The 23,742-nt window shown below is 50.2% G+C and overlaps 1 protein-coding gene across 1 annotated transcript in view; it reads left to right on the top strand.

Moving 5' to 3' along the window:
* Nucleotides 1–1,057: 1,057 nt before the first annotated feature.
* NAV2 (neuron navigator 2) overlaps nt 1,058–23,742 on the top strand; it is a 357,889-nt gene continuing 335,204 nt past the window's right edge. Inside the window, exon 1 of the mRNA XM_081100068.1 lies at nt 1,058–2,134. Coding sequence (XP_080956194.1) covers nt 1,877–2,134 — 258 coding nt within the window. The 5' untranslated portion in view covers nt 1,058–1,876. The remainder of the gene's footprint in view (nt 2,135–23,742) is intronic.

The following is a 23,742-nucleotide window of genomic DNA, read 5'->3' as shown; positions in this document are numbered from 1 at the left end:
GCCCTTGACATCGCCAGGTACTTATGCTCAAGGACTGTCATGCACTGTCTCATTTAATCCAAACAGCAGCGCATTATATAAATACAGTCAAACCTCCCCCTCACTCCAAGCGAAAACCGCAGCTTTCTAAGGATGCATGTAAGATTGAAGAATGTGTCCAATTTAAATTCAGGCAGTGCTCCTCAGCCATGAGCCGCGAGGGTTCTGGCTGCCTGGATCATCCCTTTCAATGCTCCCATCCTTTGAGTCAGCGAGGAACCCAAACTGCGACTGAGGGGAGGGAAGAAATCCTGGGGGAATGAAAGTCGAGGAACCTGTGGGGCCAGTGTGTCCAAGGCACGGACAGGGAGGGGCTCCTGCACGAAGTGCAGCAGGGATCAGCCTGAGCCAGGAGCCTCGCTGGCTTCCTCCGGACACTAATTACAGAGTCCCGGCAGCTTGCAAGGAGGAGCTGTTTCGGGGCGGGAAGCTTCCCTGGGTATTGTATTTGCCCATAAATACTTCAAATAGTTAAGTGAAATGTGCGGCCTTTGAAAACTGAAGAGGAAGCTATAGGGAGGCCCCCCTGGCCGCCAGGGAGAAAAGAAGAGAAATGGTTGGCTCCTCGTTAACGCGGGAGACGGGGAGCAGCCAGCTGGGGGGCCGCGGGGCCTCGGGCGCGACTCCGGAAGACTTAAACCGTTAAGGGGGCCAGAATAATTTGAAAAAGGAAACAAAACTTCCCCCGAGCCGTGCCCGCCGGAGGGGACGGAGGCGGACGTTTGCGTTCGAAAGGGCATTTTTCAAAAATAGGTTTCAGGCCGCGGGGTGTGGGCCCGCGGGAGGCGCGCCGCCAGCGCAGTGCCGCAGAGCGGCCGCGGCCCGCTTTGTACTTGCGGCCAAGCGCGCCCCAGAGTTTCGGCCGCGGCCCCGGAGTTGAGGCCACGCCCCCTTTGCAGTGAGAGCCGCGGCCGCTGATTGGCGCGCCTCGGACCAATGGGCGCGTCGGGGCGGCCCCGGCTGTCAGCCCGCGCCGCAGCCGCGGGGAAGCAGCCTGTCTTCCCCCGCGCGGAGCCCCGCAGCCAGCGCAGCGTTCCCGGGAACTGCGGCAGCCGCTCGCAAACGCAGCCCTGCCCAGCCGCGCGTCCCGGTGCCCGCGCCCCACGGCCATAGTCTTGCTGCACTATAGCTCACGGAGCATGTGCAGACCCGCAGGCGTTCAGGTGCTATCTGTCCGGGGGGCTTCGGGCAGTGGTGACTGTCACGCCTAGAGAGACCTTTCGGGGGCTCTCGCCGCGCCTCTGCGTCGCGGGGGACACTGCGGTGCTCGCCATCAGGGAGGCAGCTTCCTCTCGGTGGTCTTGAGACTCCTTGAGCTCCGTGCACCCTCCCTCTCCTTCCTCCGCGATTCGCGCCTTCCCTCGCCGCTCACACCCGCAGCCTCCCGGAGCGGAGGCGTGCGTGCCCGCTGCTTCTCTTCCAAAGGGGCCTCCTCACTTCGGAGATGCAGTGACAAATTAATATGGGATTCCAAGCCTCCGGTTCCCAGGAGAAGAATCGCAAGAGGCAACAGTCCCTGACCTCCCAGAGCTCTTGAATAGGCCACCCCGAAGGGGCGTTAGGACCCGACTGCAGCATCCATCCAGCATCCATCCAGCCGGACCAGTTGAGCGCCTCGACCCATCCTCTGCAGCATTCCCGCACCCCGAAGGTGCGCTCGCCGGGTTGCTCCAAGCTCCCCGACCTCGGCTTTTTTTTTTTTTCTTCCCATTTCCACTGGTGGTGGGCGCCTCGCGGGCCGAGCCCGGCGCCTGCTCTGCTGCCCGCGCTGCCTTTAGCGGTTGCCTCCGCTGCCGCTGCCAGGGACGTGCTGGGAAAACCGAAGCCCCGGGAGAAGATGCCGGCCATTCTGGTCGCCTCCAAAATGAAGTCGGGACTGCCCAAACCCGTGCACAGCGCCGCGCCCATTCTGCACGTGCCCCCGGCCCGGGCCGGCCCCCAGCCCTGCTACCTCAAGTTGGGAAGCAAGGTGGAGGTGAGCAAGACCGTCTTTCCCAGCCAGATCCCGCTGAAAGCTCACGGGCTGCAGGAGCTGGCGGGGGAGGGGCTGCCGCTGCGGAAGAGCGGCTCGGTGGAGAACGGGTTTGATACCCAGGTGAGAGGCTGTGTGCCGGGGCAATGTTCGGGGGTGGGTGGGTGGGGGGGGGGAGTGGGTGGATACTTTTTTGGGGGGTTGGCATGGCTGGATGGGGGAAAGGGCTACTCTGTGGGCGGAGAAGGGAACCATTCCATTAAGGCCGGCAGGTTGGGGGATGCGGGAGAAGAGTGGGCTGGCTGGTGGGTGTGGCCCGGGTTTGCCTTAAGGATCTATATCAGACCAGGCGGGCCCTCCTGAGGTTTCCTTTGCCGGGGGTGGGGTGGGGGCGGGGAGGCCCGGCCAGGTGTTCTTTAAAAAACCTATGCAGCCCTGGAAATGTCAGGTCCTGCATGTTGAGGGCTTGGCCCTCAAAAGCAGCATCGTCTCTCTGTCAGTTTTGTAGAGATTTCTATCACTGACAAGGAATGACCAGAGGCCTCGCTGGGCTCCATGGCCCCCTAGTTGCAAAGTCTGAGTGTGGCAGTGAACCTGTTCCCTGGTCTTGAAGATGACCCGCCCTGCTGCATCTTTTGGACTGACAGGAGTCCGGGTTTGGTGCTGGGACTGCAGTAGGAGTGGCCGGTGCCCGGGCTGAGGCAGCCAGCTGGAGACTCGTAGCATCTTGGCTGGCTGTGGCGGTGGAGGTGGGGGTGGCTGCTCAGAATGGCGGCCCAAAGCTAAGCCCCTCCTTCCTGGGTACTTGATCCTGGCGCTGATAGCCCGGGTAACTGGGGGTAGGGGTGAGGGGTGGCTGGAGGAGAAGTGATGACTTCTACCTTTCCAGACTGAGCTCACATCACCCAATTCGGCTGGGTGACAGGCCCTGGCCATTCAATCTCTTTTAAGGCAATCAGCAGGGGCCAATCCGGTTCTCTTGGCCTCCAGCCCTCCCTGCTGTTTTTTCTTCCCTCTTCTGGTAGGAGGGAGCAGGGGCACGCTGTATTTTCTTGGCAGTCAGTCATCAGGGACTTTTGGGGACAGGCCTACTTGACGGATATGACTGTCCTGGTCAGGAGAGACAGGAAGCCAGAGGGGGAGGCAGTGTGGGGCTGGTGTCAGGGAAGTGGCAACAGACCAGCTGACCTTATTGGCACTCAAGTCTCTGCTGACACTGTCTCCACCTTCTCCTGAGCTTTCTCTGATCAGAGGCTAGAACTCAACACATTCCTAGCCTTTCTGATGGAGGAACTGGAGCTGGAAGCTAATTGTAAGCAGACTTTTGGAGCTCTGGGCTGGAGAAGGCCCTCAAAGCAGATTAAGCTCCCACACCAGGCTGATAAGCATGACCCTTGCTGCTGCACTTGCTAAACGTTTTTGGAAGCTGACAGGTTTGAGTGATGGCGTGTGGGAGGAAGGCAAGATTTCCCCCAGTGCTCCTGCGGCCTGTCTCTGCTCAGGTTTTGTGTTCTGCTCTGTTTTTCTGTTGTTGGCCACGAGATTTGTCCAGCGAGCTCTGAAATGGGAATGGACTCATGGGCACATTCTGTCAGAGTCCCCCCCCCCCCCCCCACCCCTTCATCCTTGGAGGTGGGGCTTGTGATGTGTAGTGGGCTGTACGTGGGAGGCCAGAGCAGTAACTCTGGGATGTGACACATCCAGCCTGATGATGGGACCTGAGGAATGAGAGGGAAAGTAGATGCTGGGGTTGATTGTTCACACCCAGGCAGCTGTTCTGCTTCACCCATTTGACCCTTTGTTGAACACTGTTGGAGGACTTGCACTGGGAAGGCTCTGGAAAGGTGATTCATCACCCTCTTTCCTGAAAAAAGGTTCTGCAGCTGGCACGGTCTCATCCCTCAAGGTTTTGCTTCCCTCCCTCCTCTTTGGTGCACAGTTTCCAGAATGCCCCATTCCCCCTTGCCTTCCCTCAGTGGGATCTTGTTCACTGACCATGAGGAAGGTTTAGATGGACTGCTGAGGACATTGGCCACTTCCCGGTAGGCTATCCTGCTTTTACCAGCCTGCCCTTTCCTTGCATGTCTGGGATTCCTGGGGGCTCTTCTCTGTGGCAAGTGGAAGATCCTGGTTCTCACTGCACCACCCTGGCAACAATGACCTTGGCAGAAGGGATTTTCCCTTCTTTGGACCCAGCTACCGCCCAGTCTGCCTGATACGGTGCCTGTTCACCATGTGGGAAAGCCTCTCCATTATGGCTAAAGGGCTGCGTCTGGCTTGACATCTGGTAGTCCCCAGTGCAATAGTTATCACTGGAAGATACTCATAAAATGATAAGTTAAATGATATCTTGGGGCCTCTGAGTCCCATTTTATTTAGGGGATTTGGGGCAGAGGCTGGTTTGTGCAGTGGTCAATAGCACAGGTTTTAAAGACAGGTAGCTATCCATGGTTCCTATCTCTACCATGTAATAAGAGCTGGTGACCTAGTCGATTAACCTCTCTGGGCCTCCCTCAGTGTTCCCATCTGTAACAATGGGCATAAACAACCACACAAATGGTGAGAATTAAGAAAAATAACATACGTGAAGTGTTTAGCCCAGTGTCTGGCAAATAAGGAACACAATAAAATTAGTTATTTAAGAGATAGGGCATGTGGGCATAGCTTATTCTCTTAAGCCCGTGAGAAGGTATCAATTGGTTCACAAGGATTTTTCAGAGCATCAATCACCTGCCTAGTACAACAAACGCAATAGGAAGATGAAGGAAGGGCAGAACCACTTATTGAGGGCCTGATGTGCCAGGCTCTTTAATATGATCTCATTTCATCCTTACAGTAACATTTACAGCAGATATGGCCTTTTCTATAACAATAATTTCCTATAACAATAATCTATAATAATAAAAGGCTGGTGGCTGCCAGTGCAGCGGTGGTGGTGGGAGCCTCTCCCCTCTCCTCAGCAGTGCTAAGGATGTCCGACGGCAGCTTGGGCCTGCTCTCCGCTGGCAAGTGGACATCCTTCGAGAGCTCCCGGGCTGCCAGAGGGATGTCTGACTGCCAGCTTAGGCCCAATGCCCCGGGGAGCAGGCCTAAGCCAGCAGGTAGTCATCCCTCGAGGGGTCCCAGACTGCGAGAGGGCACAGGCCAGGCTGAGGGAACCCCCCCCCCCCCCAAGTGCACAAATTGTTGTGCACCGGGCCTCTAGGAATATAATAATGGCAAATCATTATGTAGCATTGCCTAGTGTCAGGAATTGTTCTAAAGGTATTACATGAAATATCTCATTTGATTCTTACACAAATCCAACGAGATCAGTGTTATTGCTTTTATTTCACTCATGAGAAAACTGAGGCGAAGTCTGGGTTAATGACCCTGTGAGTAGCAGAAGTTGAATCAGGAGACTTTGTCTGTGACCTCCATGCCCTTATCCATGATGCTACATAGAGATAACCACAGAGACTTCCTGATTTCTTTCAGGGCCTGATTTATAAGACCACTGCTCTAACCATTGGGCACAAGAGTAAGTGAGACTCAGCGAGGTGGAGTCACTTGCTTAGGGTCATCCTGCCCCAGGTGGTACAGCAGGGATTCCAGCTCAGGTTGTTCTGGCTTCAAGGCCAGTGGTCTTTCCACTCTCTAGAGCTGCCTCCTTCAGCTGTTCGGCAGAGGAACAGGGTAAATAAAACATGGCTGGGCCTTGGGGATTTTATAGTCCAGGGCTCCTCAAACTACGGCTTGTGGGCCACATGTGGCCCGCCGAAAACATTTGTTTTTTTTACTTCAAAATAAGGTATGTGCAGTGTGCATAGGAATTTGTTCATAGTTTTTTTTTAAACTATAGTCCGGCCCTCCAACGGTCTGAGGGACAGTGAACTGGCCCCCTGTTTAAAAAGTTTGAGGACCCCTGTTATAGTCTAATTGGGAGACATAACTGATGTACCAAGGGCAACAGGAAAAATCACAGACAGGGCTGAGAGGTATGTTTGGGCTTCAGAGGAAGAGAAGGACCCTGATGGCTAGAGAAGTCCAGAGGGCCTCTTGGAGGAGGCAGAAGGTGGCTGGGCTTCAGTGACAGGCAGGAATGGGATGGCTGGGTGGGGAAGGGGTGAGGTGAGGAGGGCATGACAGGGGAGGATGAGGAGCAGAGCCACCCAGTGGTGCAGAGCAGGAGTTGATGTCACCACAGGGAAGCTGCACCTTCACGCAGTAGGCAATTGCTCCGTATCTAGTATCTTCTTTAAAAAAAAAAATATATATATATATATATATATATATATATATATATATATTTATTGATTTCAGAGATGAAGGGAGAGGGAAAGAGAGATAGAAACATCAATGATGAGAGAGAATCATTAATTGTCTGCCTCCTGCATAACCCACACGGGGGATCGAGCCCATAATCGGGCATGTACCCTGACCTGGAATCGAACCCCAACCGCTTGGTTCATAGGTCCACGCTCAACCACTGAACCACACTGACCAGGCCTAGTATCTTCTTTTTAAAAGGTGATGAGAAAAGAATAAAGTCTTCTCACAGCTGAAGAATTAGATTTGCATGCTGGTTTCCTGGTGGATAGTAATTCTGAGCATGCAAGATGGTTATGAGAAACTGCGGTGATGGTGTCCATAAAATACCCAGTTCATAACAGACCCTTGGGAAATGATAGTGATTATTATTATTAGCTTGGGGTTCAGAATATTCAACATGGTAGTTATAGGGGAAAGGAGGCCATTCTCACGGCTTCTTTTATTATTCAGCAGCTCACCTCAGCCAGTGACAGCCCATTTCCCCCAGCAAACCAGAAAATAGCTCCAAGGTGCAGCCCCACTGTCAACTCCGCAAGCCCCTCACCTTGAATCTCTCCCACAACCTGCAGCTGGGTAACTGTGCTCTGCAGCAGCACATCCTCCCAAGTTCCCTTCCTGGTGCTGGGATACCTGGGCCTTCCCCCAAGAATGAACATTTTATAGCATTTGCTCTTTAACATGGTGTATAAATTATGATCATTTACAAAGAATTGTTTTAGAGATTGGCTCTGTGTGGGTTCAGAAACCCTGTCCGACCAACCTTCAGGTAGGGAATGCTCATGAGGTATTTGAGGAGAGGTTAGCCTATTTTTAAGAAGCAGTTGCAGGGGGAAAATATATTATGTGTATAATACTTTGATATTTCCTGTTTTTAGGAGCCTGGTGCTCAACTTGCATCTCATTTCTTTAAAAAAGTAATTAGAAGTGATTGAAATCCTCTGTGGGTGTCTTAGATGTTTAAAAAGAAAGTACAGGCAAGGCCCCTGGGAAGAGCACTCAGCTCCAAGCTTACAACCTGTTGCAACTTTACCCCATTGTGTTTTGATTAGAATCCGTGCTCCATCATCAAAGTTGATTATGGATTTGATTAGTGCATTTTTTTGCTATTGTGTTATTCCCTTTCTTCTCTTTCTCAGTTCTTGGAGGGGAATGTGTAGCATGGTTATCTGCCAACATGCAAGAATGTTTATAGTTCACATATTATTGCTTATTCCCTGGGTTAATTTTCTGAAGACACTTTAAGGGTGGAACTGGTGGCTTATTTAGTGTACCATTTTATATATATTTAGTGTACCATTTTATATCTACTTCTGGATATGTGTGTATACACACATACACACACACACATATACAAATATATACACATGGAACAGCTTAAAGTAATAAGCACATGTAAGCACACACACATCAAAGACCAGGCTGGAGGAATTATAGCCCGATTTCCAACTCTCAGAAGAGTTAGATTTGCTTCCCACTTCTCACACTCTTTTTCTCAGTGACCAAGATGGAAGCACCAAATATTGGTGTCCCATTTCATTTACTTATAAGACATAAGAGACATAGCCTTGAGAGAAGTGTTTTAATTAGGCCTTGGCGACACTCCTGAAGCCAGTCTTGAAAAAGCCAAAGCACCCAGTGAGATTTTGCTTAAGGTCAGAGATTTCTTATTTCTTAGAATCAGCCTCAGCAGCAGGGAAGGGAGCCTTTGTGGAGCATCTGCTGTGTGCTTGGTAATCTGTGGCGTTTATATAATTCAATTTGAGACACAGAAACTAGGTAAAATGGAAAGCAGTCTATAGATTTTAGATGAGGAAGCCAAGCTTTGGGCAAGATATTTAACACCTAAATGTCAGTGTCTTCACCTATAAAGCGGAAATATTGATGCTCATCGATTGGCTATGAGGGTTCTGTGAGACAATACAAGTAGGCTGCTGAGCACCATGCCTGCCATGTACTAAGCATGGAATAGGTATTGCCTATTTCTGTTACCCAAGGTCACTGCCAAGTTTGGAAACTATTCCTCATTCCAAGTTCATGTTCTTTCCACCCTACTTCTCTGCCTCCCAAGTGCACGGTTGATTACACAAAAGGACAGATGGCTTGCACTGTGAAAGCAGAGAGCATAGCAGGGCTTTGGTTAGATGAGTGGGGAGTGAGAGTAAATTAAGGGCAATCTCCTCCAATGGAGTCATATCCAGAGTTGTGAACTGCAGCCTCTATATTTTGGTCCCAGAAAAGCCATCTCTACAGCACTAACCACATTGAGGGATCTGCTGCAAACCAAATGTATGGGAAGGCTCCTTGTGTACACCCAGGCTGAGCTGGCACAGTGGAGGTGATCACACCAATGACCCTGCCCAAGACCAAGAGTGGAACAGTCCCACTGACTGGACTGTTGAATGGTTCCTTATTCTGAGGGCAGAAGGGAAGCCCTCTTTTTTCATGCCTGGCCTGATTGTGGTGGGAGCTAGACCTTGTGGTCAGTTTGGTTATTAAGGTGCCCGAAGACATGGCCAGCTGCCCAGTGGTTTTACCAATAGCCATAGGGTCAATTTCAATGGCAACTCTGTCTTTTCTTTTTCAATAGTGACTCGGCCACATTGTTTAAGGAGATGGACAGTGTGTTTCTAGAATGTCTTGGGCAGAATGGGCCATGTGATTTTGAGAACAAAACTGGGTCAGGCTTTGTGCTTCAATCCACATAAGACAATTGTGGTGACACATACGTTTTCTCAGGAACCCTATGTCTCCCACTCAGAACCTAAAGAATGACTCATGGTTTAGTGCTTCCTTTCCCAAGGAAAACAGACCCTCTCTTGTTTTTGCAAACAATGGCCCCACAGCCTCCGAATATACTGTCTCCCCTTCCAAGTGAAACCTTAATACCTTTAGGGAATTTTAGGTTGTTCCAACCCCTTCGTCTTGGTGAGACAGAAGATAGAAATGGGGGTTTGGTCAAAATAATTATGAGCCTACCTACCAAAGATCTTTGGGGGCCTTTGAACAAAATCAGTTACTCATGGCAATATGACACAATAAAAATAATTATCATAATGGTCACTGACACTGAACATAACCTCAGTCTCAGCATAAGCATAAGGCATAACAACAGAAATATATAATTTCATTTAATCCTCACAACATCCCAAGAGGTAGATGCTACTTCCTGAAAAGAAATAGAAGTGACAGCTCTGGAAGTCAGTGACTTTGATTCTAGTGTCTCTCTTCTCTCTCTCTCTCTCTCTCTCTCTCTCTCTCTCTCTCTCTCTCTCTCTCTCTCTCTCGTTTTGCAACTAAAGTATGTGCCCTTGACTGCAATCGAACCTAAGACCCTTCAGTCTCTGGGCCGACGCTCTATCCACTGAGAGAAACTGGCTAGGGCTCTAGTCTCTTTTGACACTTTGCTGTGTAACCTTCAAGAAGTCACATTGTCTTTTGAGCTTCAGTTACCTCATCTATAAAAGAGACAGGATAATACCTACTCTGCCTCTTTTGAAGAGTTATTGTGAAGCTTAATAGAGGCAGTTATTATGAACGAGGCACTGGTTTAAGCATCTCACACCCTAAGGAAACCAAGGCTGAGAGAGCTTTGGCTACTTTTACATCTAGCAGAGCTAGCAAAGTGGCCAACCCAGGCATTGAATTCATATCTGTTTGACCCCAAAGTCAAGGTTCTTAAATAGCAAATGTGATAGCACTTTGATGAAAATATTTGAAAAGATACTATTAATACTGAATCAAAGTAAATTGCTGTAAAATTTCCATTGGCTGGATCCATATGCCACTTGGCTCCTCCTCTGTGCCCCAGAATTTGGGAATATTGAAAATATTCTTTCAGTATTAAAAAAAATGCTAGCTGCTTAATAATATCAGTTAACCCAATCTGGGATGTGTGAAACTCCAAGTTCTCTGCGGCCTCAAGTTTCACTAAGTGTTCTGATCCCTCCTGGTCCAAGTGGATTCTTAGTTAATATTTGCAGGAGGAAAGAAGGATGGGCGTGGGAAAATAAAAGGAAGAATTGAGAAACAGGAGTATGTGGATAGTGAGCACCAGCTGTGTTCATAAAGCTGTGGCTCAGCCATATGGAACCTGCAGAACTCCCACTTGGGGGTGAACTGAGAAGTGAGGGTGGGTGGCCAAGCATAGGAGACACAGAATGGGCAACCTGAGCACTGGCTGAGGTCAGCATCAAAACTCCCCAGTGGTGGGTCTTAGGGAAACCCGCCTGCTCTGGCTGGGTGGAGGCAATGGGCAGGCTCCTTTACACAAGGATGTTTACAACGTCCAAACTGGCTGCTCAGTGGAAGAAGATCTGTCAGGGTGTGATAATGGTGGTACTGCAGACTGGGAAGGGGAGAGAACACCATGGGCTTTGGTGCCCCCAGAACTTTGGAAGGGGCACCTGAGAAGGGTTCTGAAAGATTTTAGTTCGTTACAGAAAGTGTGTGGGCGGGGGGGGGGGGGGGGGGGGGGGGCGGGGTCATTAGAGAGTCCTCAGATGGGGCAAGCCTTCTAGGAATAATGAACACAGCAACCACTTCTGTGCCATTTCCATACTTAATCTCATGTAATCCTTACATGAACTTTCTGAGCCGATATTGACGCTGTTTTACCAGTAAGGAGAAAATGAAGAATCAGTGAGGGCTAGCCTGAAAGAGGTCATGGAACTTGTTCAGGTCACACAGCTTGTATGGACAGTGGCAGGATTTGAACCTGGGTGTTCCTGATTCTAAAATCTATGCTCCTAACCGCCGCCTTCTTCTGCCAGTAATTGGAAGAGGCCCAAGTCCTATACAGAGATGTTGCTGAAGACTATGAAGCCTCCCAATGCTCTTCTCCTGGGAGCCTGCTCCCCGTTTCCTGGGCTTGCCCTCTCCCTGTTCCTTCTAGTCGGGGCCTTCTGTGCCTGCCCCAGCCTGTGTTCAGAGGCTGCGCGTTGATAGAATGAGGAGCCCCAGTCTGCTGCAATCTGGCACCATCTCCTTCTCTCACTGCTGTGGCTGCTGTCCCCCAGGTCACCCCTGTGCTGCTGGGCCTGGCGGGATCCATGTGCGGAACAGCTGGCAGGACCTCTTTCCTGTCTTGCCACAGGCTGCTGGGCTACAGCTCTGCAGACAGGCCCCGTTTCACGCTGGTTTGCTTTGATTCTTTTCAGACCTGCGAGTGACGCATGTTTATGTCAAAATGTGTGGGCTGCAAGTGTCCCAGAGCTGTCAGACCTTCCGGTGTGCTAACTTTGCTTGTTAATTGTCTCCTGACGGAGAAAGGCAAGCCCTGGAGAGAAAAGTGTCATTTAGGTGACAAAACTAGATTTAGAATAACCAGGCTTACTTGGGACGTCTATATGATCTATGCCTCAAAGACTTGGGGCAACTGAGCCAGTGTAGACCTTGGAGGCCATCTATTCCCACAGATTCTTTGTACGGATGGGGAAAACATGGCCCAGGGAGGGGCACGACTTGCCCACTGTCACTCAGCTTGGAAGGCAGAGCAAAAACTGGAACCCAGGCCTCCAGACTCCTGGCCCAGTGTTCTTTCCAGCTCAATCATGGGGATCAGATGTTCTGCTCTGACGGCCCTGATGGTTTGCAGAATTGGAAGCAGCCTTGAGCTATGTTCTTTTTCTCTTCCTTCTACCAAGTAGTTAAGTATTCTTGATTCCTTCTTATTGGACAGCTTTTACATTTGGCTCAATGAGTCAGAAAGCCAGAACCTCTTTGTGGCTGGTGTAATTGTGACAACAGATCACCATGGAATACCTCCCATGGGCCAGACACTTGGCACATGTGTCTCATTTAAGCCTCACAACAAGGTGATGGGACTGGTGGCATTCCATCCATTTTAGACATGAGGCCCCAAGAAGGTCAGAAACGTGACCAAGACCGCATGGTCAGTACTGGAACTCTTTGATTTCATGTTCATGCTTTTTCTGCCCAGCCTCTTAGACACCCTGCACTCAGGAAGTCAGAGAGACTCAGATTAAACTCCTACCTCCTCATTCATTTGCTAACTTCCCCAGTGCTAGTGTAGGGCCTGGAACACGGTAGGCACTCAATAAAGAGTTGTTGGGCTGCAGCTTGGATAAGTCAGCCCTGCTAAGCCTCATTTTCCCCAGGGAGAGTATAGCATTTCATTGGGTCATGTGGATTAAAGCACTTAGTGTGTATAAATGTGCCTGGCGTGGGATAGATACAATCACCATTGCTTACTGAGCACTTATTATGCGCTGAGTACTCTTTTAAGCACTTTGTATGGATTTTCCCATCTCGTGATCACAAAAGCAGTCACCTTTGAGGTAGGCATGTTTGTTACAGTCTCCATTTTACAGGTAAAGCAAGGCATGACGAGCATAACAGTTTGTCTAAGGTCACCCACCTGTAAGTGTAGGAGACAGGCCTGACACTCGGGCAGAGCCTGCAGAGCCTGCCTCCTTGCCCACTGTGTGGTCTGCCCTCTGCTGCTTCTAATTGAACCCTGATCTAGTTGAGGGTGGAGAGGAGAGAGAGAGAGACAACTGAAGGCACAGAGGAAATCTTGTTTAAAGTTCTTCTGCCTGAGAGGTACTAAAACCCAGCTGAGACTTGCCTCCCACGCAGCCTGGGCTCTGTCCTGTGTGAGGTGCTGCCTCTCTACTGAGAGAGGACCCCCATGCTGGAGATGGTCACCAGGAATCAGGGACTCCCAACTGCCTGGTGGACTGTGTGCCTTCCCCTTTGGTTCCTGCTTCTCACTCATTTGGAATCATTTCTTCTCTGCGTCCCAGAGCAAAGACCAATATAAATTTGACCTAGTCCCTAAAAATGTTTACCTGGCTAAAAATATGCCAGCTTCATTATATTTTTAGCCACATTTAGATTCAAAGTATATGAATTGCCCACACTTGTGTATTCCGCATGAACTGTTGGTACATTTTGTAACAGGAAGCTGCTGGTTTTCCATTCCAAAGAACTGGAATTTGGTCAGAAATGTGTCTTTTGCAAAAGCCAACTCTCGCCACATTCCACGGCTGTTTTGAAGACCGGCTCGTCACCTGGATTCGGAGGAAGCCAGCCACGGGCGAGGCCAAGCTGGCCAGGCTGCCTGTTGTGTGCTCCAGGTCTGGTGCCTTCCAAGCGACCTCTGCCTGGCTCGCCCAGGCCCCCGCCATCTGCAGTGTGTTGCCTTTGGATTAGTATATGGGCAGACAGGGCGCTTATTTTAGAACTGGAAGGAGAAGAGATGTATCAATAAAAGCAGGGAAGGAAAAATCCATTCAGTGGTTTTAAAATATCTCTCCCTTAATAGGACAGATTATTTTTGTTTCTTAAAAATAACTGGTACTTTGCTCCTCGAAACAGAGTTGGAAAGAGAGATGCATTAGACTGGGAAAAGGAGAGGGCTGTAAAGGTGGCCTTTTGTTTCATCACCCTGGCCCAGTCACATAAACCAGGTCATTTCTCCCAGCCTCCAAAGCTTCTCAGACTCTTGACTGGCAGCCTCGGGGCCCAGCACATAGTCAATGTTTACTAAATAGGAAGTGAGTAAATGACAGGGACTTGTGCAATATTCCAGGCAGAGCTGGGACTAGCATCCAGGTCTGAGTTCAAGTCAGGGCTCCTACTTATACTCTTTCTCCAGACCCTACTAAGGAATATACCATATGTCCCTTAAGATGCTAATGGGTCAAAATGTCATACCCTTAGTTTTGTTTCTTTCATGGGAGCTTCTAGTGCAAAGGGTGGGTGAGTGTCTTAGTGCAAAGTGAATGAGTCAGGTTGGCTGGGAAAAGGTAACGTATCTTTTTTCTTTTTTTCCCCTCGGGGTGGGGACTTACCCTATGAGCAGACTCTTATTTTGTCTGAGTTTAGGGCTGGCTCTGAGATGCTCACAGTAGGATGTGGAGTTGAGAATTGGATTTGCCGACATTCACTGGTTCCATTTTTCTTTCTTTCTTCCTTCCTTCCTTTCTTTCTTTCTTTCTTTCTTTCTTTCTTTCTTTCTTTCTTTCTTTCTTTCTCTCTCTCTCTCTCTCTCTCTCTCTCTCTCTCTCTCTCTCTCTCTCCCTCCCTCCCTTCCTTCCTTCCTTCCTTCTCTTTTTCCCTTTCCTTCTTCTTTGATCTTTCTCCTGGTCACTTTTTGTGCTTTAAACCCTTGTGAATAAGAGTATGGTCTGTGGCCCAGCATTAATGGCATCACATGGAAGTTTGTTAGGAATGCAGAACCATAGGCCTAGCCCCAACCTTCTGAATCAGAATTTGCATATTTTTTTATCTTCACCTGAGGATATGCTTTTATTGATTTGAGAGAGAGAAAGAGAAAGAGAGAGAGGTGAGAGAGAAATATTGATCCATTGCTTCCAGTATGCTCCCTGACTGGGGATGGAACCCACAACCTGGTATGAGCCCTGACCAGAAATTGAACCCGTGACCCTTTGAGCCACCCGGCTACAGGTAAGATTAAAATTTGCATTTTAAAAAGACCCCACAGACAATTCATAGGCAAATTAAAATTTAAGAAATGAAGGAGCTTTTATGCCCTCACCCCTTCAAAAGAAGTATTTAAGAGAAACCCCCTTCCTACAAAGTACTCAGTGGCTACCTCTGTCTGGAGGCAGGGATCCTCAAACTATGGCCCGCGGGCCACATGCAAATACAAATATTATATTTGTTCCCGTTTTGTTTTTTTACTTCAAAATAAGATATGTGCAGTGTGCACAGGAATTTGTTCATAGTTTTTTTTTAAACTATAGTCCGGCCCTCCAACGGTCTGAGGGGCAGTGAACTGGCCCCCTGTTTAAAAAGTTTGAGGACCCCTGGCATGGACCTTATTGCATGGGAGGGATGGAAGAGCACCTGCAGAAGAGGGTATCATAAAAGAAACATCTAGAATACATGGCCACTCCATTTCTTACACTGTTCTGTCTCATTCACCTGTTCACTTGGCTTTGTAGCTAATGTTTGGTCAGCCTGATGGGAGGCCACACTTTGCTAACTGCAAAAGGAAGAGAAATCTAGTCTTTAACCTGGGAGCTTAGGATTATCGGACCTCAGCTCTCTGCTCTGCTGGGTGTGCTCTTGGCTGGTGGAGACAGCATCTTTCGGGAGCTAGGGGCAGTTTCACCCTAGCCTTTCTCACAGACGGCTGTGAAATCCTTTCTGGCCCCTGTAGCAGAGGCAGGACCGTGCTTCCCACAGTCTGAACAGAGCCCAACTCCCATGATCCTTTGCTTTTGGGAAGTCTCCTTCCATTTCTCCTTGAATTGCAATTGGAAATTGCATCGCCTGATTCCAGCTCGTCATTGTGAAGGAGGCAGGATGCATCCTGGAGCACCGAGAGGAGGCACTCATTAAGTGGCGGTGCTGGGCTCTCCATCCTGCCTAGGGAAGCCCCCTCGGGAGGCAGGTGCTGTGCAAGTCTAATCAGTCTGTCTGCGGAGGCATTCCTTTCAATCATGCTGCAGTCGTGTGTTGATTTGGGGAAAGCCCCTTGATAAAACTGCGGCAGACTAAGCCCCTGAATCAGGCTTTTGGTGAAATTATTGTCTCAGGCTGATGCCAGCGCCTTTTCACCTTATTCTGTGTAAACCAGGGCTATTTAAAAGCTACTCCCATGATCACTGGTGCCATGGAAAGCTCCTGTCCTGTGCACACCCGTGTCTCAGTCAGGTATGGGCCATCACAGGTGGAGGGAGGGGCCTTGGTGGCCTCACTGAGGAGTCTGTTGGAGGAAGAAGAAAGGTGGCAGAGGGAGTGGAAAGGGGTTTTCTGCCACCTCCCCCAGCTCCCCTAGACTTGCCTCATTTAACCCCATCCAAGCCACCTGGAGGAGGGACCTCCTCAGCCACACTCAAGTTCAGCCTTGGCCCTAAGTGGGGACAGGAAAGCTGCCCTGTGACTGAAAGATGATTAGCCTGATACCAAGGAGTCGTTTGTGTGTGTATGCATACATGTGGACCTCTGTGTGAGCACGTGTGTGTGTGCACGCGCGCGTGCCCAGATGCACCTCGAGAGGCTGTAGAAAACCCATTTTGACCACTGGGAGCACTGCAACATGTGAGGCAGTGTGGGGAGGTTGAAAGAGCACTGTTCCTGGAATCAAGAAATGTGAGTTCTCTTTCCAGACACTGCTTTCACCAGTGGCATGACCTGGGCACATGTCCAGTGGTCCTTTGCCAGGAGCCTGTGGAATTGTCAAAACAGTACACATGCCCAGCTGTCTCCCTGACAGATACAGGCCAGGGGGGAGGCTTCAGCATCTGTATTTCTTAGGGCTCTGAGGGGATTCTGATGCAAACTTGGTGGAGATCTCCTGGGGGACTTGAGACCAGCCCCCCTCAGAGAAGTCAGGGTAGTACAAGTGGTCACAGCCACGCAGACCAGGGTTTGGATTTAGCTCTGCCCACTGGAGGTGAGGCCTTAAGCAAGTTGCCAAACTTGCCCATGCATCTTCACCTGCTCTAGAGGCATGAGAGTGTCCTCATGGGGCTGCTCCGAGCACCAAACACGGTACTGTGCATGAAGCAGAGTGCCTGGCATTGTGACGCATCCTTCACAAATGTTAGGTCTCAGGTGTGCACACGTGTGCGTGTGTGCATGTGTGTATTATCTGCTGTGCCCTAATATCTGGGTAGAAACCTCCTAAGCAAAGCCAAGGCAAGAAATGAGATGGCAGTGCTCAATTATATTAGTGTAATTTGGCAATAGGGAAACCAATTAATTCATTCTTTCAGACAGTTAATAACAGGAAAGGGAGTGTGCAGAGAAAGGTCCTATGGGGCCAGAGAGAGCTTCCAAGCATGCATCTCTTCCTCCACAGCAGTGGTGTTTAAGCTTCATTGTGCATCAGCATTACCTGGGCGGCTTGGTAAATATGCAGAACCCTGGGCTCCAGCCTCAGAGTCTCTGATTTTGCAGATCTGGGTGAGGCCAAGAATGCATATTTTTGACAAGTATGACCAAGTGAATAATCTGGCCCACAGTGAAAAATCAAATTGGGGGATTAAGAGGAGGAGGGAGCTAGGTGAGTTGGGCAGGCAAGAATGAGATCCTAGGTAAAGTAAGATGGGCTGAGGTTTGAATGCATGAGAGAACATAGGGCAGCGTATTTTGGATTCGGTATGATGAGCAGATGGTAGAGGGGTCTGGTGGACAGGAAGCCCTGGCTCTCTCCCTGCTGCCAAGGGTGAAGGTTGCCATGTCTGGTGGGCATCACACCAGGATATCAGCCACAAAAAAGGGTTACCCAGGATTCTTGGTGAGGGGTAATGAACCCTGAGTATGTGCCCCTTTGTTCTCGGTTTAGGGTCTGAGCTGGCTGCCTTTAGCTTCCTGACAGTGGCCCTAGAGTTCAGCATCATTCAGAAATCAGGGCTTAGGAGCAACCTGGGGTAGGAGATCTGGGAGTGTGAAGTAGATCTGAGGCACTCAGGACCCCAGAGTGGAGTGGCAGAAAGAGGGCCAGAGATAAAATGAGGAGGTGTGTATTTGAATGTTACTTATTATGGGCTGTGCGAGCTGAAAGGGGCCTCAGCCAGAGTCCCAGGTCTGCAAAGGGCCCAGTGTCCCCAGGATAAAACCCGAACCAAGATATTCCCAAGCAGTGGCCTTGGGATCATTGGTCCTGGAGAGACCATTTTCTGGGGTCCCCAGTGCACTGGAAAGAGCTATAGATAAGAAGGGGTAAAGGATAAGGGAACATTCATTCAGCACCCAAGTTCCACACTCCATGCTTACCTGATTTATCTCATTTAGCCTCCACCTGAGGAAGTAGACATCATTAGTCTCATTTTACAGATGGAGAAAGAGAGGCCCAGAGAGATAAAGCAACTTGTATAATCCACACAGCGAGGACTTGGCAAAGCCTGCATTTGAACTCACTCTGGCTCTGACAATCACCCTCAGTTCCTCAGTGAATGCAGGGGAGGCCTTGCTGCTCCGCCCTCAAGTGCAGGCCCCTTGGAAGCCCAGCTGTCCCAGGTGGGGCGGGGAGGGGCACAGTGTGGGCCGAATGCTCTGGAGTCCCGTGACGTGTGGGGCATTTCCGTGCCCTCTGTCAACAATCCAGCCTTCAGTAATCTTGGCCTGGCTGCTGGCTGCTTTCACCACAGCCAGACCCCCCACCCACACAGGCAAAGGCTGTGGCCAAGGGCACCCTGGAGGGGGAGGAGGAAGTGCCCTCCAGAGGGGTCTGTCCCAAAGCCCCTGAATGGCCCCATTGAGGCCCTGGGCAGGATGACAATGGGCCTGTTGGGGTCCTGGGTCTGGTCCACCGAGGAGAGAGGCCCACGGCTGGGCAGGCAGTACTGGCTGGGAGGCCAGACGCCGACTTCCAGGGCTGGGAGCCAGTGCCTCTGACGTGCTCTGCTATGCCAGCTCTACTTCATGGGAGCAGCTGGGCCAGCTCCACATTCCTCCCCACGCCAGGAAGCAGCATGAACCTGTTCCCCAGGCCACAGGCGGCTCTTCCAGCCTGAGGCTCCGTCTGGCTCCTTGGAGGACTTTCTGCTCACCGGCACTATGGTTGGCCCTTTCCAGTGTCCCCTTGGTCCTCAGGGACATTCTTTTCAACCCATTTGGAGAAATAAGTCCCCCACCCCCAACAATTTAGGGCACCTACAGTGGGTTTGCCAGATAAAAAGAAGAGTGCCCAGTTAAAGTTGAATTTTACATAAATAACAAATAATTTAAAAATTATATTTAAGTATTGAACAGACACTAATAAATGATAAGGACTGAGCCAAGATATGGGCCCATTGGGTGTGTCATGGGGCACACTGAAATTTAAAAGTTATTGGTTGCTTATCTGAAATTCAAATTTAACTGGGAACCCGCTGTTTTCAGTTGCTCAATCTGAAAACCCTAGCTACGGGAGCCATGATGAGCACACATGTGGCGTCACAGGATATGCTAGGTTTTTCTTGATGCCGCCAAGGTGGGGCATGGGGAGTGGGAGGCCTCTGCTGGGCCCACTCTCCACCTCCTCTACCTCCCATACATAGGATTCTGGATATTGAATTAATAGTCACTTACTAATAGGCAGCCATAGTCCCATTGTTGATATTGACCCCACCCCTTTCAGGACCTGCATCTTTCTCCCCAAACCCCCACATGGGAAGGGAAGCTTTGAGGTGCAGTTCCAGTTGGTGACTATGCACTTACTGCAGATCACGTTGGGCTGAGCCCTGGTGATTTAATGGTGAATGAGCCAGATGTGATACCTGCCCTCAGAGGAGCCCATAGGCCAGATACGCAATCAACAAAGGAGCAACCAGGATCCAGCAAACCATAAGCACTGTGGGTGGGTGGGGAATCACAGAGGGGCTTGCTGAATCTCAAGAGGGTATCCCACAGCTACGGGGACAGAGAAACACAAAGAAAAGGGGTCTTGAGGTCAGGGTGGTATCACTGAGCTGACTAGCTATGTGACCCTGGGCCAGTCATTTACCCTCTCTGGGCCTCACTTTTTCTCATCTATACAATGGGAACAATATTCCTTGCCTAGAGGCACCAGCGGAAGATTCTAAGTAAAATGAATGTGAACATGTACTACCAATATATGGTTCTAGATGGTAAGTGTGTAGGGGGTATGGGTTTGAACGAGAGGGGAAGTATAGGGGGCAGGAACGTTTGGGATCCAGGCCCCTCCATACTACCCCCCTCAGCACACTGCCTCTAGTTACATCTCTGGGCATGATTGTCGGTCTTTTTGTAGTATTTTCAAGTGAGTAACAGTGACACCAGATGTTTGGATAGTGTTTTACTGTTTGCAAAGCATAATAAGCACATGGGCTGTGGATTTCAACAGGCCTGGGCTCAAGTTCTATCTCTACTCTGTGCCTTAGTTTCCTCCTTTGTAAAATGGAACCTCATAGGCATGGTTGAGAGAATGAGACGAGACCAAGTCATATACAGCATGAAGCCTGGCACATAGCGAGTGTGAGCAGCTATTAAGAGGCCTTGTTTGAGTTTCATAACTACCTGGTGAAGTAGTGGGTATCAGGTGGAGAATGAACTGCAGAGTGGTCGGTAACCAGCCCAAAGAGGCATAGCCAGAGGGGGCGCTGTGGTGAATGTACATACATTCTGCTTCCCGGGAGGCCTTTGGTCACCAGCCTTCTGAGGGCTCTGCTTTGAGCCAACATCCCTCTGGATTTTTGGGGATTAGTTGGTGCTGGGCTCTCCTTGACCGGTTGTGGTCTGTCCAGATACCTGGGTGTCTCCCGGAGATCTCGGTATGCCTGTTTATGCCAATCCCAGCCCCCTCAGCCAGCAGGAGGCGGGGAGAAAGAGCATCCTTTAGGAATCTGAGGATTTATACGCCTCACAAAACCCATTCTTCCTTTGCTGGGCTTGGAGTCTGAGATGTGGGCGATTTTATGATCCTCTTAAACCTTTTTGTTAACCCATGCCCGCACAATTATGCTGTTGGCATGGATGCTAGTTGCATTGTCTTGAACACAAAAGCAGCTTTGAAAAGAGGGGGCATTTCTGTGGAAAGGCTGGGATGGCCTCTCATAGGAAAAGGCAGACTTCAGCTGACCAATCCTGTGGAAGCAGGTGGATTAAATTGCTCTTTTAGGCAGCACTCTGGTTTCTAGCAGAATAATAACCAATAACCATGATTGTTTGTTGAAGGGAAAGGGCAGCGAGCTAACCTTTATGGCGCACTTGTTGTGTGTGCAGCACTGTGTGGGGCTTCTTGCATAGCATCAGGTTAGTTCCTGACCACTCTCTGGGGGTTAGGTCTTCAACCCATTTTACAGATGAGCAAAATGAGCTGGGGAGGCTGGCTGATTTGTCCTAGGTCACGTGAGCAGTCAATAGTAGCACCAGGGCAAAGAAGAAGAGAGAGGGAGGAGGGAAAGGTAGGAGGGAGGGAAGAAGAGAGAGAGAGATCAGTTTGTTGTTCCACTTAGTTATGCACTTATTGGTTGCTTCTTGTATGTGCCCTGACCGGAGATCAAACCTGCAACCTTGGCGTATCGGGACGATATTCTAGCCAAGTGAGCAACCTGGCTGGGGCTGGGGTTTTGAGCTCAAAAGTGTTTGGCTCTGGAGCCCATGCCTTGCTATCACCCAAGCACCTAGGTCTGCATGCTTCAGGGGAGACCCAAACAGCAGAAGGCATGTGCCTGCCTTCAAGGTCCAGCTGAAGACACAAGATGCTCTGCCTACCACAGTGGTAGGCATTAAGCCACTGAGCACCATTAGTGCCTGACTTCAGACCAGAGGACTGAGGCTCCTAGGAGAGACAGGACCAGAGCCGGTGTCTGACCTCGCCTCTTTCCTTAAAGAGGACAAAGGATTTTGGTTACATGGAGGGATGAAAGAGGGTTTTCCAAGGACAGGCCGAGCCTGTGCAAAGCCAAGAGGCAGGAACGAACATGGCGATTGAGCAGTGAGAGATGACAGTGAGGAGCCCCGCTTGGATCAACTACATACTGAAGCTGATGTTGCAAGGCAGGCCTGAGGCTGGAGAATGAGGGCCTTGGAGGCCGACCAGTCAGAGGTGTTTTGGTCTCAATCCCAGAAAGTGGGAGCTATGATGGGATTCTGAGTAAGGGAGGGCAAGCTGAAAATCATGGGTAAGGGATTTATCTCAGGACGCTGGAAAGGACAGAGACTGAGGCATGACCAGGGATCGTCGGAAATCTTGGTGCTGCTGTTACTGTTGGTGATGGTGATGATGACTAATGTTTACTGAGGGCTTACTATGTACTGGTACTATTCTGAGAATTTTACATGCACTGACTTGTTTAACGATTGTGGCAGTCTTATAAAGAAGGTGCTATTATTAGGCCTGTTTTACAGATGAGGAAACTGTGGCACAGAGGGGCCATAAGAGCCTGGCATGGGGGTGGACATTGAGGCTGGAGAGAAACATGTCGAGCTAAGAGCCACTGAAGGAAGAGTGAGTGTGGGGCGAGGTGCCCAAGTCAGGAAGGAATGAGGGGGTGGAGGCTCTGCAATCCTCCCAGGTGAGCCAGTGCTCCTTTATAGGAGCCCGCGTCCCAGCGGTAGTTATTGGCGAAGCCACCACTTGGCCAGCAAAGGCAAGGTAGCAATTTCCTAAATGCCTGTGTGAAAATGTAAATGTGCTGTTTGAAAGGAAGAACGTAATAAGCCCGTGTCAGACACAGACACCTCAGTGTGCGTGAGATCATCGGCTTCAGTGAAGGGAGGACGGCTTGAGAGAAGGGGACCCTGGATGGCTCAGTTCTGAGAAGGCTCCTGCCGGCCAGTCCCTTGCATGAGGGTGCGCTGCCTCAAAAACGTGCCCAGGGTCCCTTTCTCTCGAACCCCTGGCCCTTCCTTCCAACTCACACTCATTCTGACACAGAGCAATTCACACTCAGCATTCATGGCCAGCGCTGGGTGAGGTGTTCCCCTTCCAGGTCCCCCGCTGGCATGTTAACAGACTCAATAACTGGCTGATGGAGGTGGGGAATGTGAGTATTCCCTGTGGACTGGGCAGGGACAGGAGAAGTTCACGCATCCTACCCCCAAAAAATGTACAGTGAGAGGGCTGGGGTCCTGCCTGTGCTTCGCCCCAGCAGTGCCTGAAACCCAGAGGCCTTGGACCCGCATCCCACAAGGGTCATGAACCGCACACTCTCTTGGCTGGTCTGCCATGGAGGGCTGGGTCAGGCCAGGGAGCCCCTCTCAATCTGGGAGGGTGGAAAGCAGCCCTCAGCCCCCACCTCAGTGGTACATAGTCATGACAAGCACCGCTCTCTAGTCAGCCAGGCCAGAGGGAGGTATTGGCCGACTTGCCTACAACCTTAGATCATTTGTAAAATGGGGATAATGATAGTACCATCCTGACAGTGTGAGCGGAGTCAATCAGAGAAGGCCTCGAACGAGCTTAGCCCAGGACTTGGCGCATAGGAAGTGCTCACTAAATAGAAGCTGCAGTGGTTGCCCCATCCCCACTCTGAACTCCCCTAGGAGACCTCAAACTTCCTCCGTGGGGGTTGTTACTAAACCTAGTGCCATGCAGCTCAGTGCCACTGGTTTCAGGGTGGCAGTGAACTCAACCTGGGCCCCTGTCCGCTCTCCCTGGCTCTCTCAGCCAGATACATGGGTGGTACTGGGTGTTAGTGTTACCCTTGGCACAGCCCTCTCCCTTGGCATCCTAGACAGAGCCCTGTCGCATTCCTTGCTGGACCCACAAAGGTTTAATTTACATCAGAGGCAGTAACAGTTTTAACCAGTACTTATAGAACTGCCAGGTACTGTATTAATTAATTTAATCTTCACATCCATTCATTCCATCAAGTAAACACTGTTATCACTCCCAGGAGGAAACAGGCATAGGAAGGCTAGGTCACTTGCTTGTGCTTGAAATGATACAGCCAAATCAGAGGTGGGACTTGAACTCCTAACCTCTATGCCATTCTGAACAAAGGAGTTTGAAGCCATGCCTTCTGCACATTGCATGA

The sequence above is a fragment of the Myotis nattereri genome (genome assembly GCF_964212035.1).
Source record: "Myotis nattereri genome assembly, chromosome: 9".
Classification (NCBI taxonomy): domain Eukaryota; kingdom Metazoa; phylum Chordata; class Mammalia; order Chiroptera; family Vespertilionidae; genus Myotis; species Myotis nattereri.
This window is presented reverse-complemented; position numbering and strand designations above follow the sequence as displayed.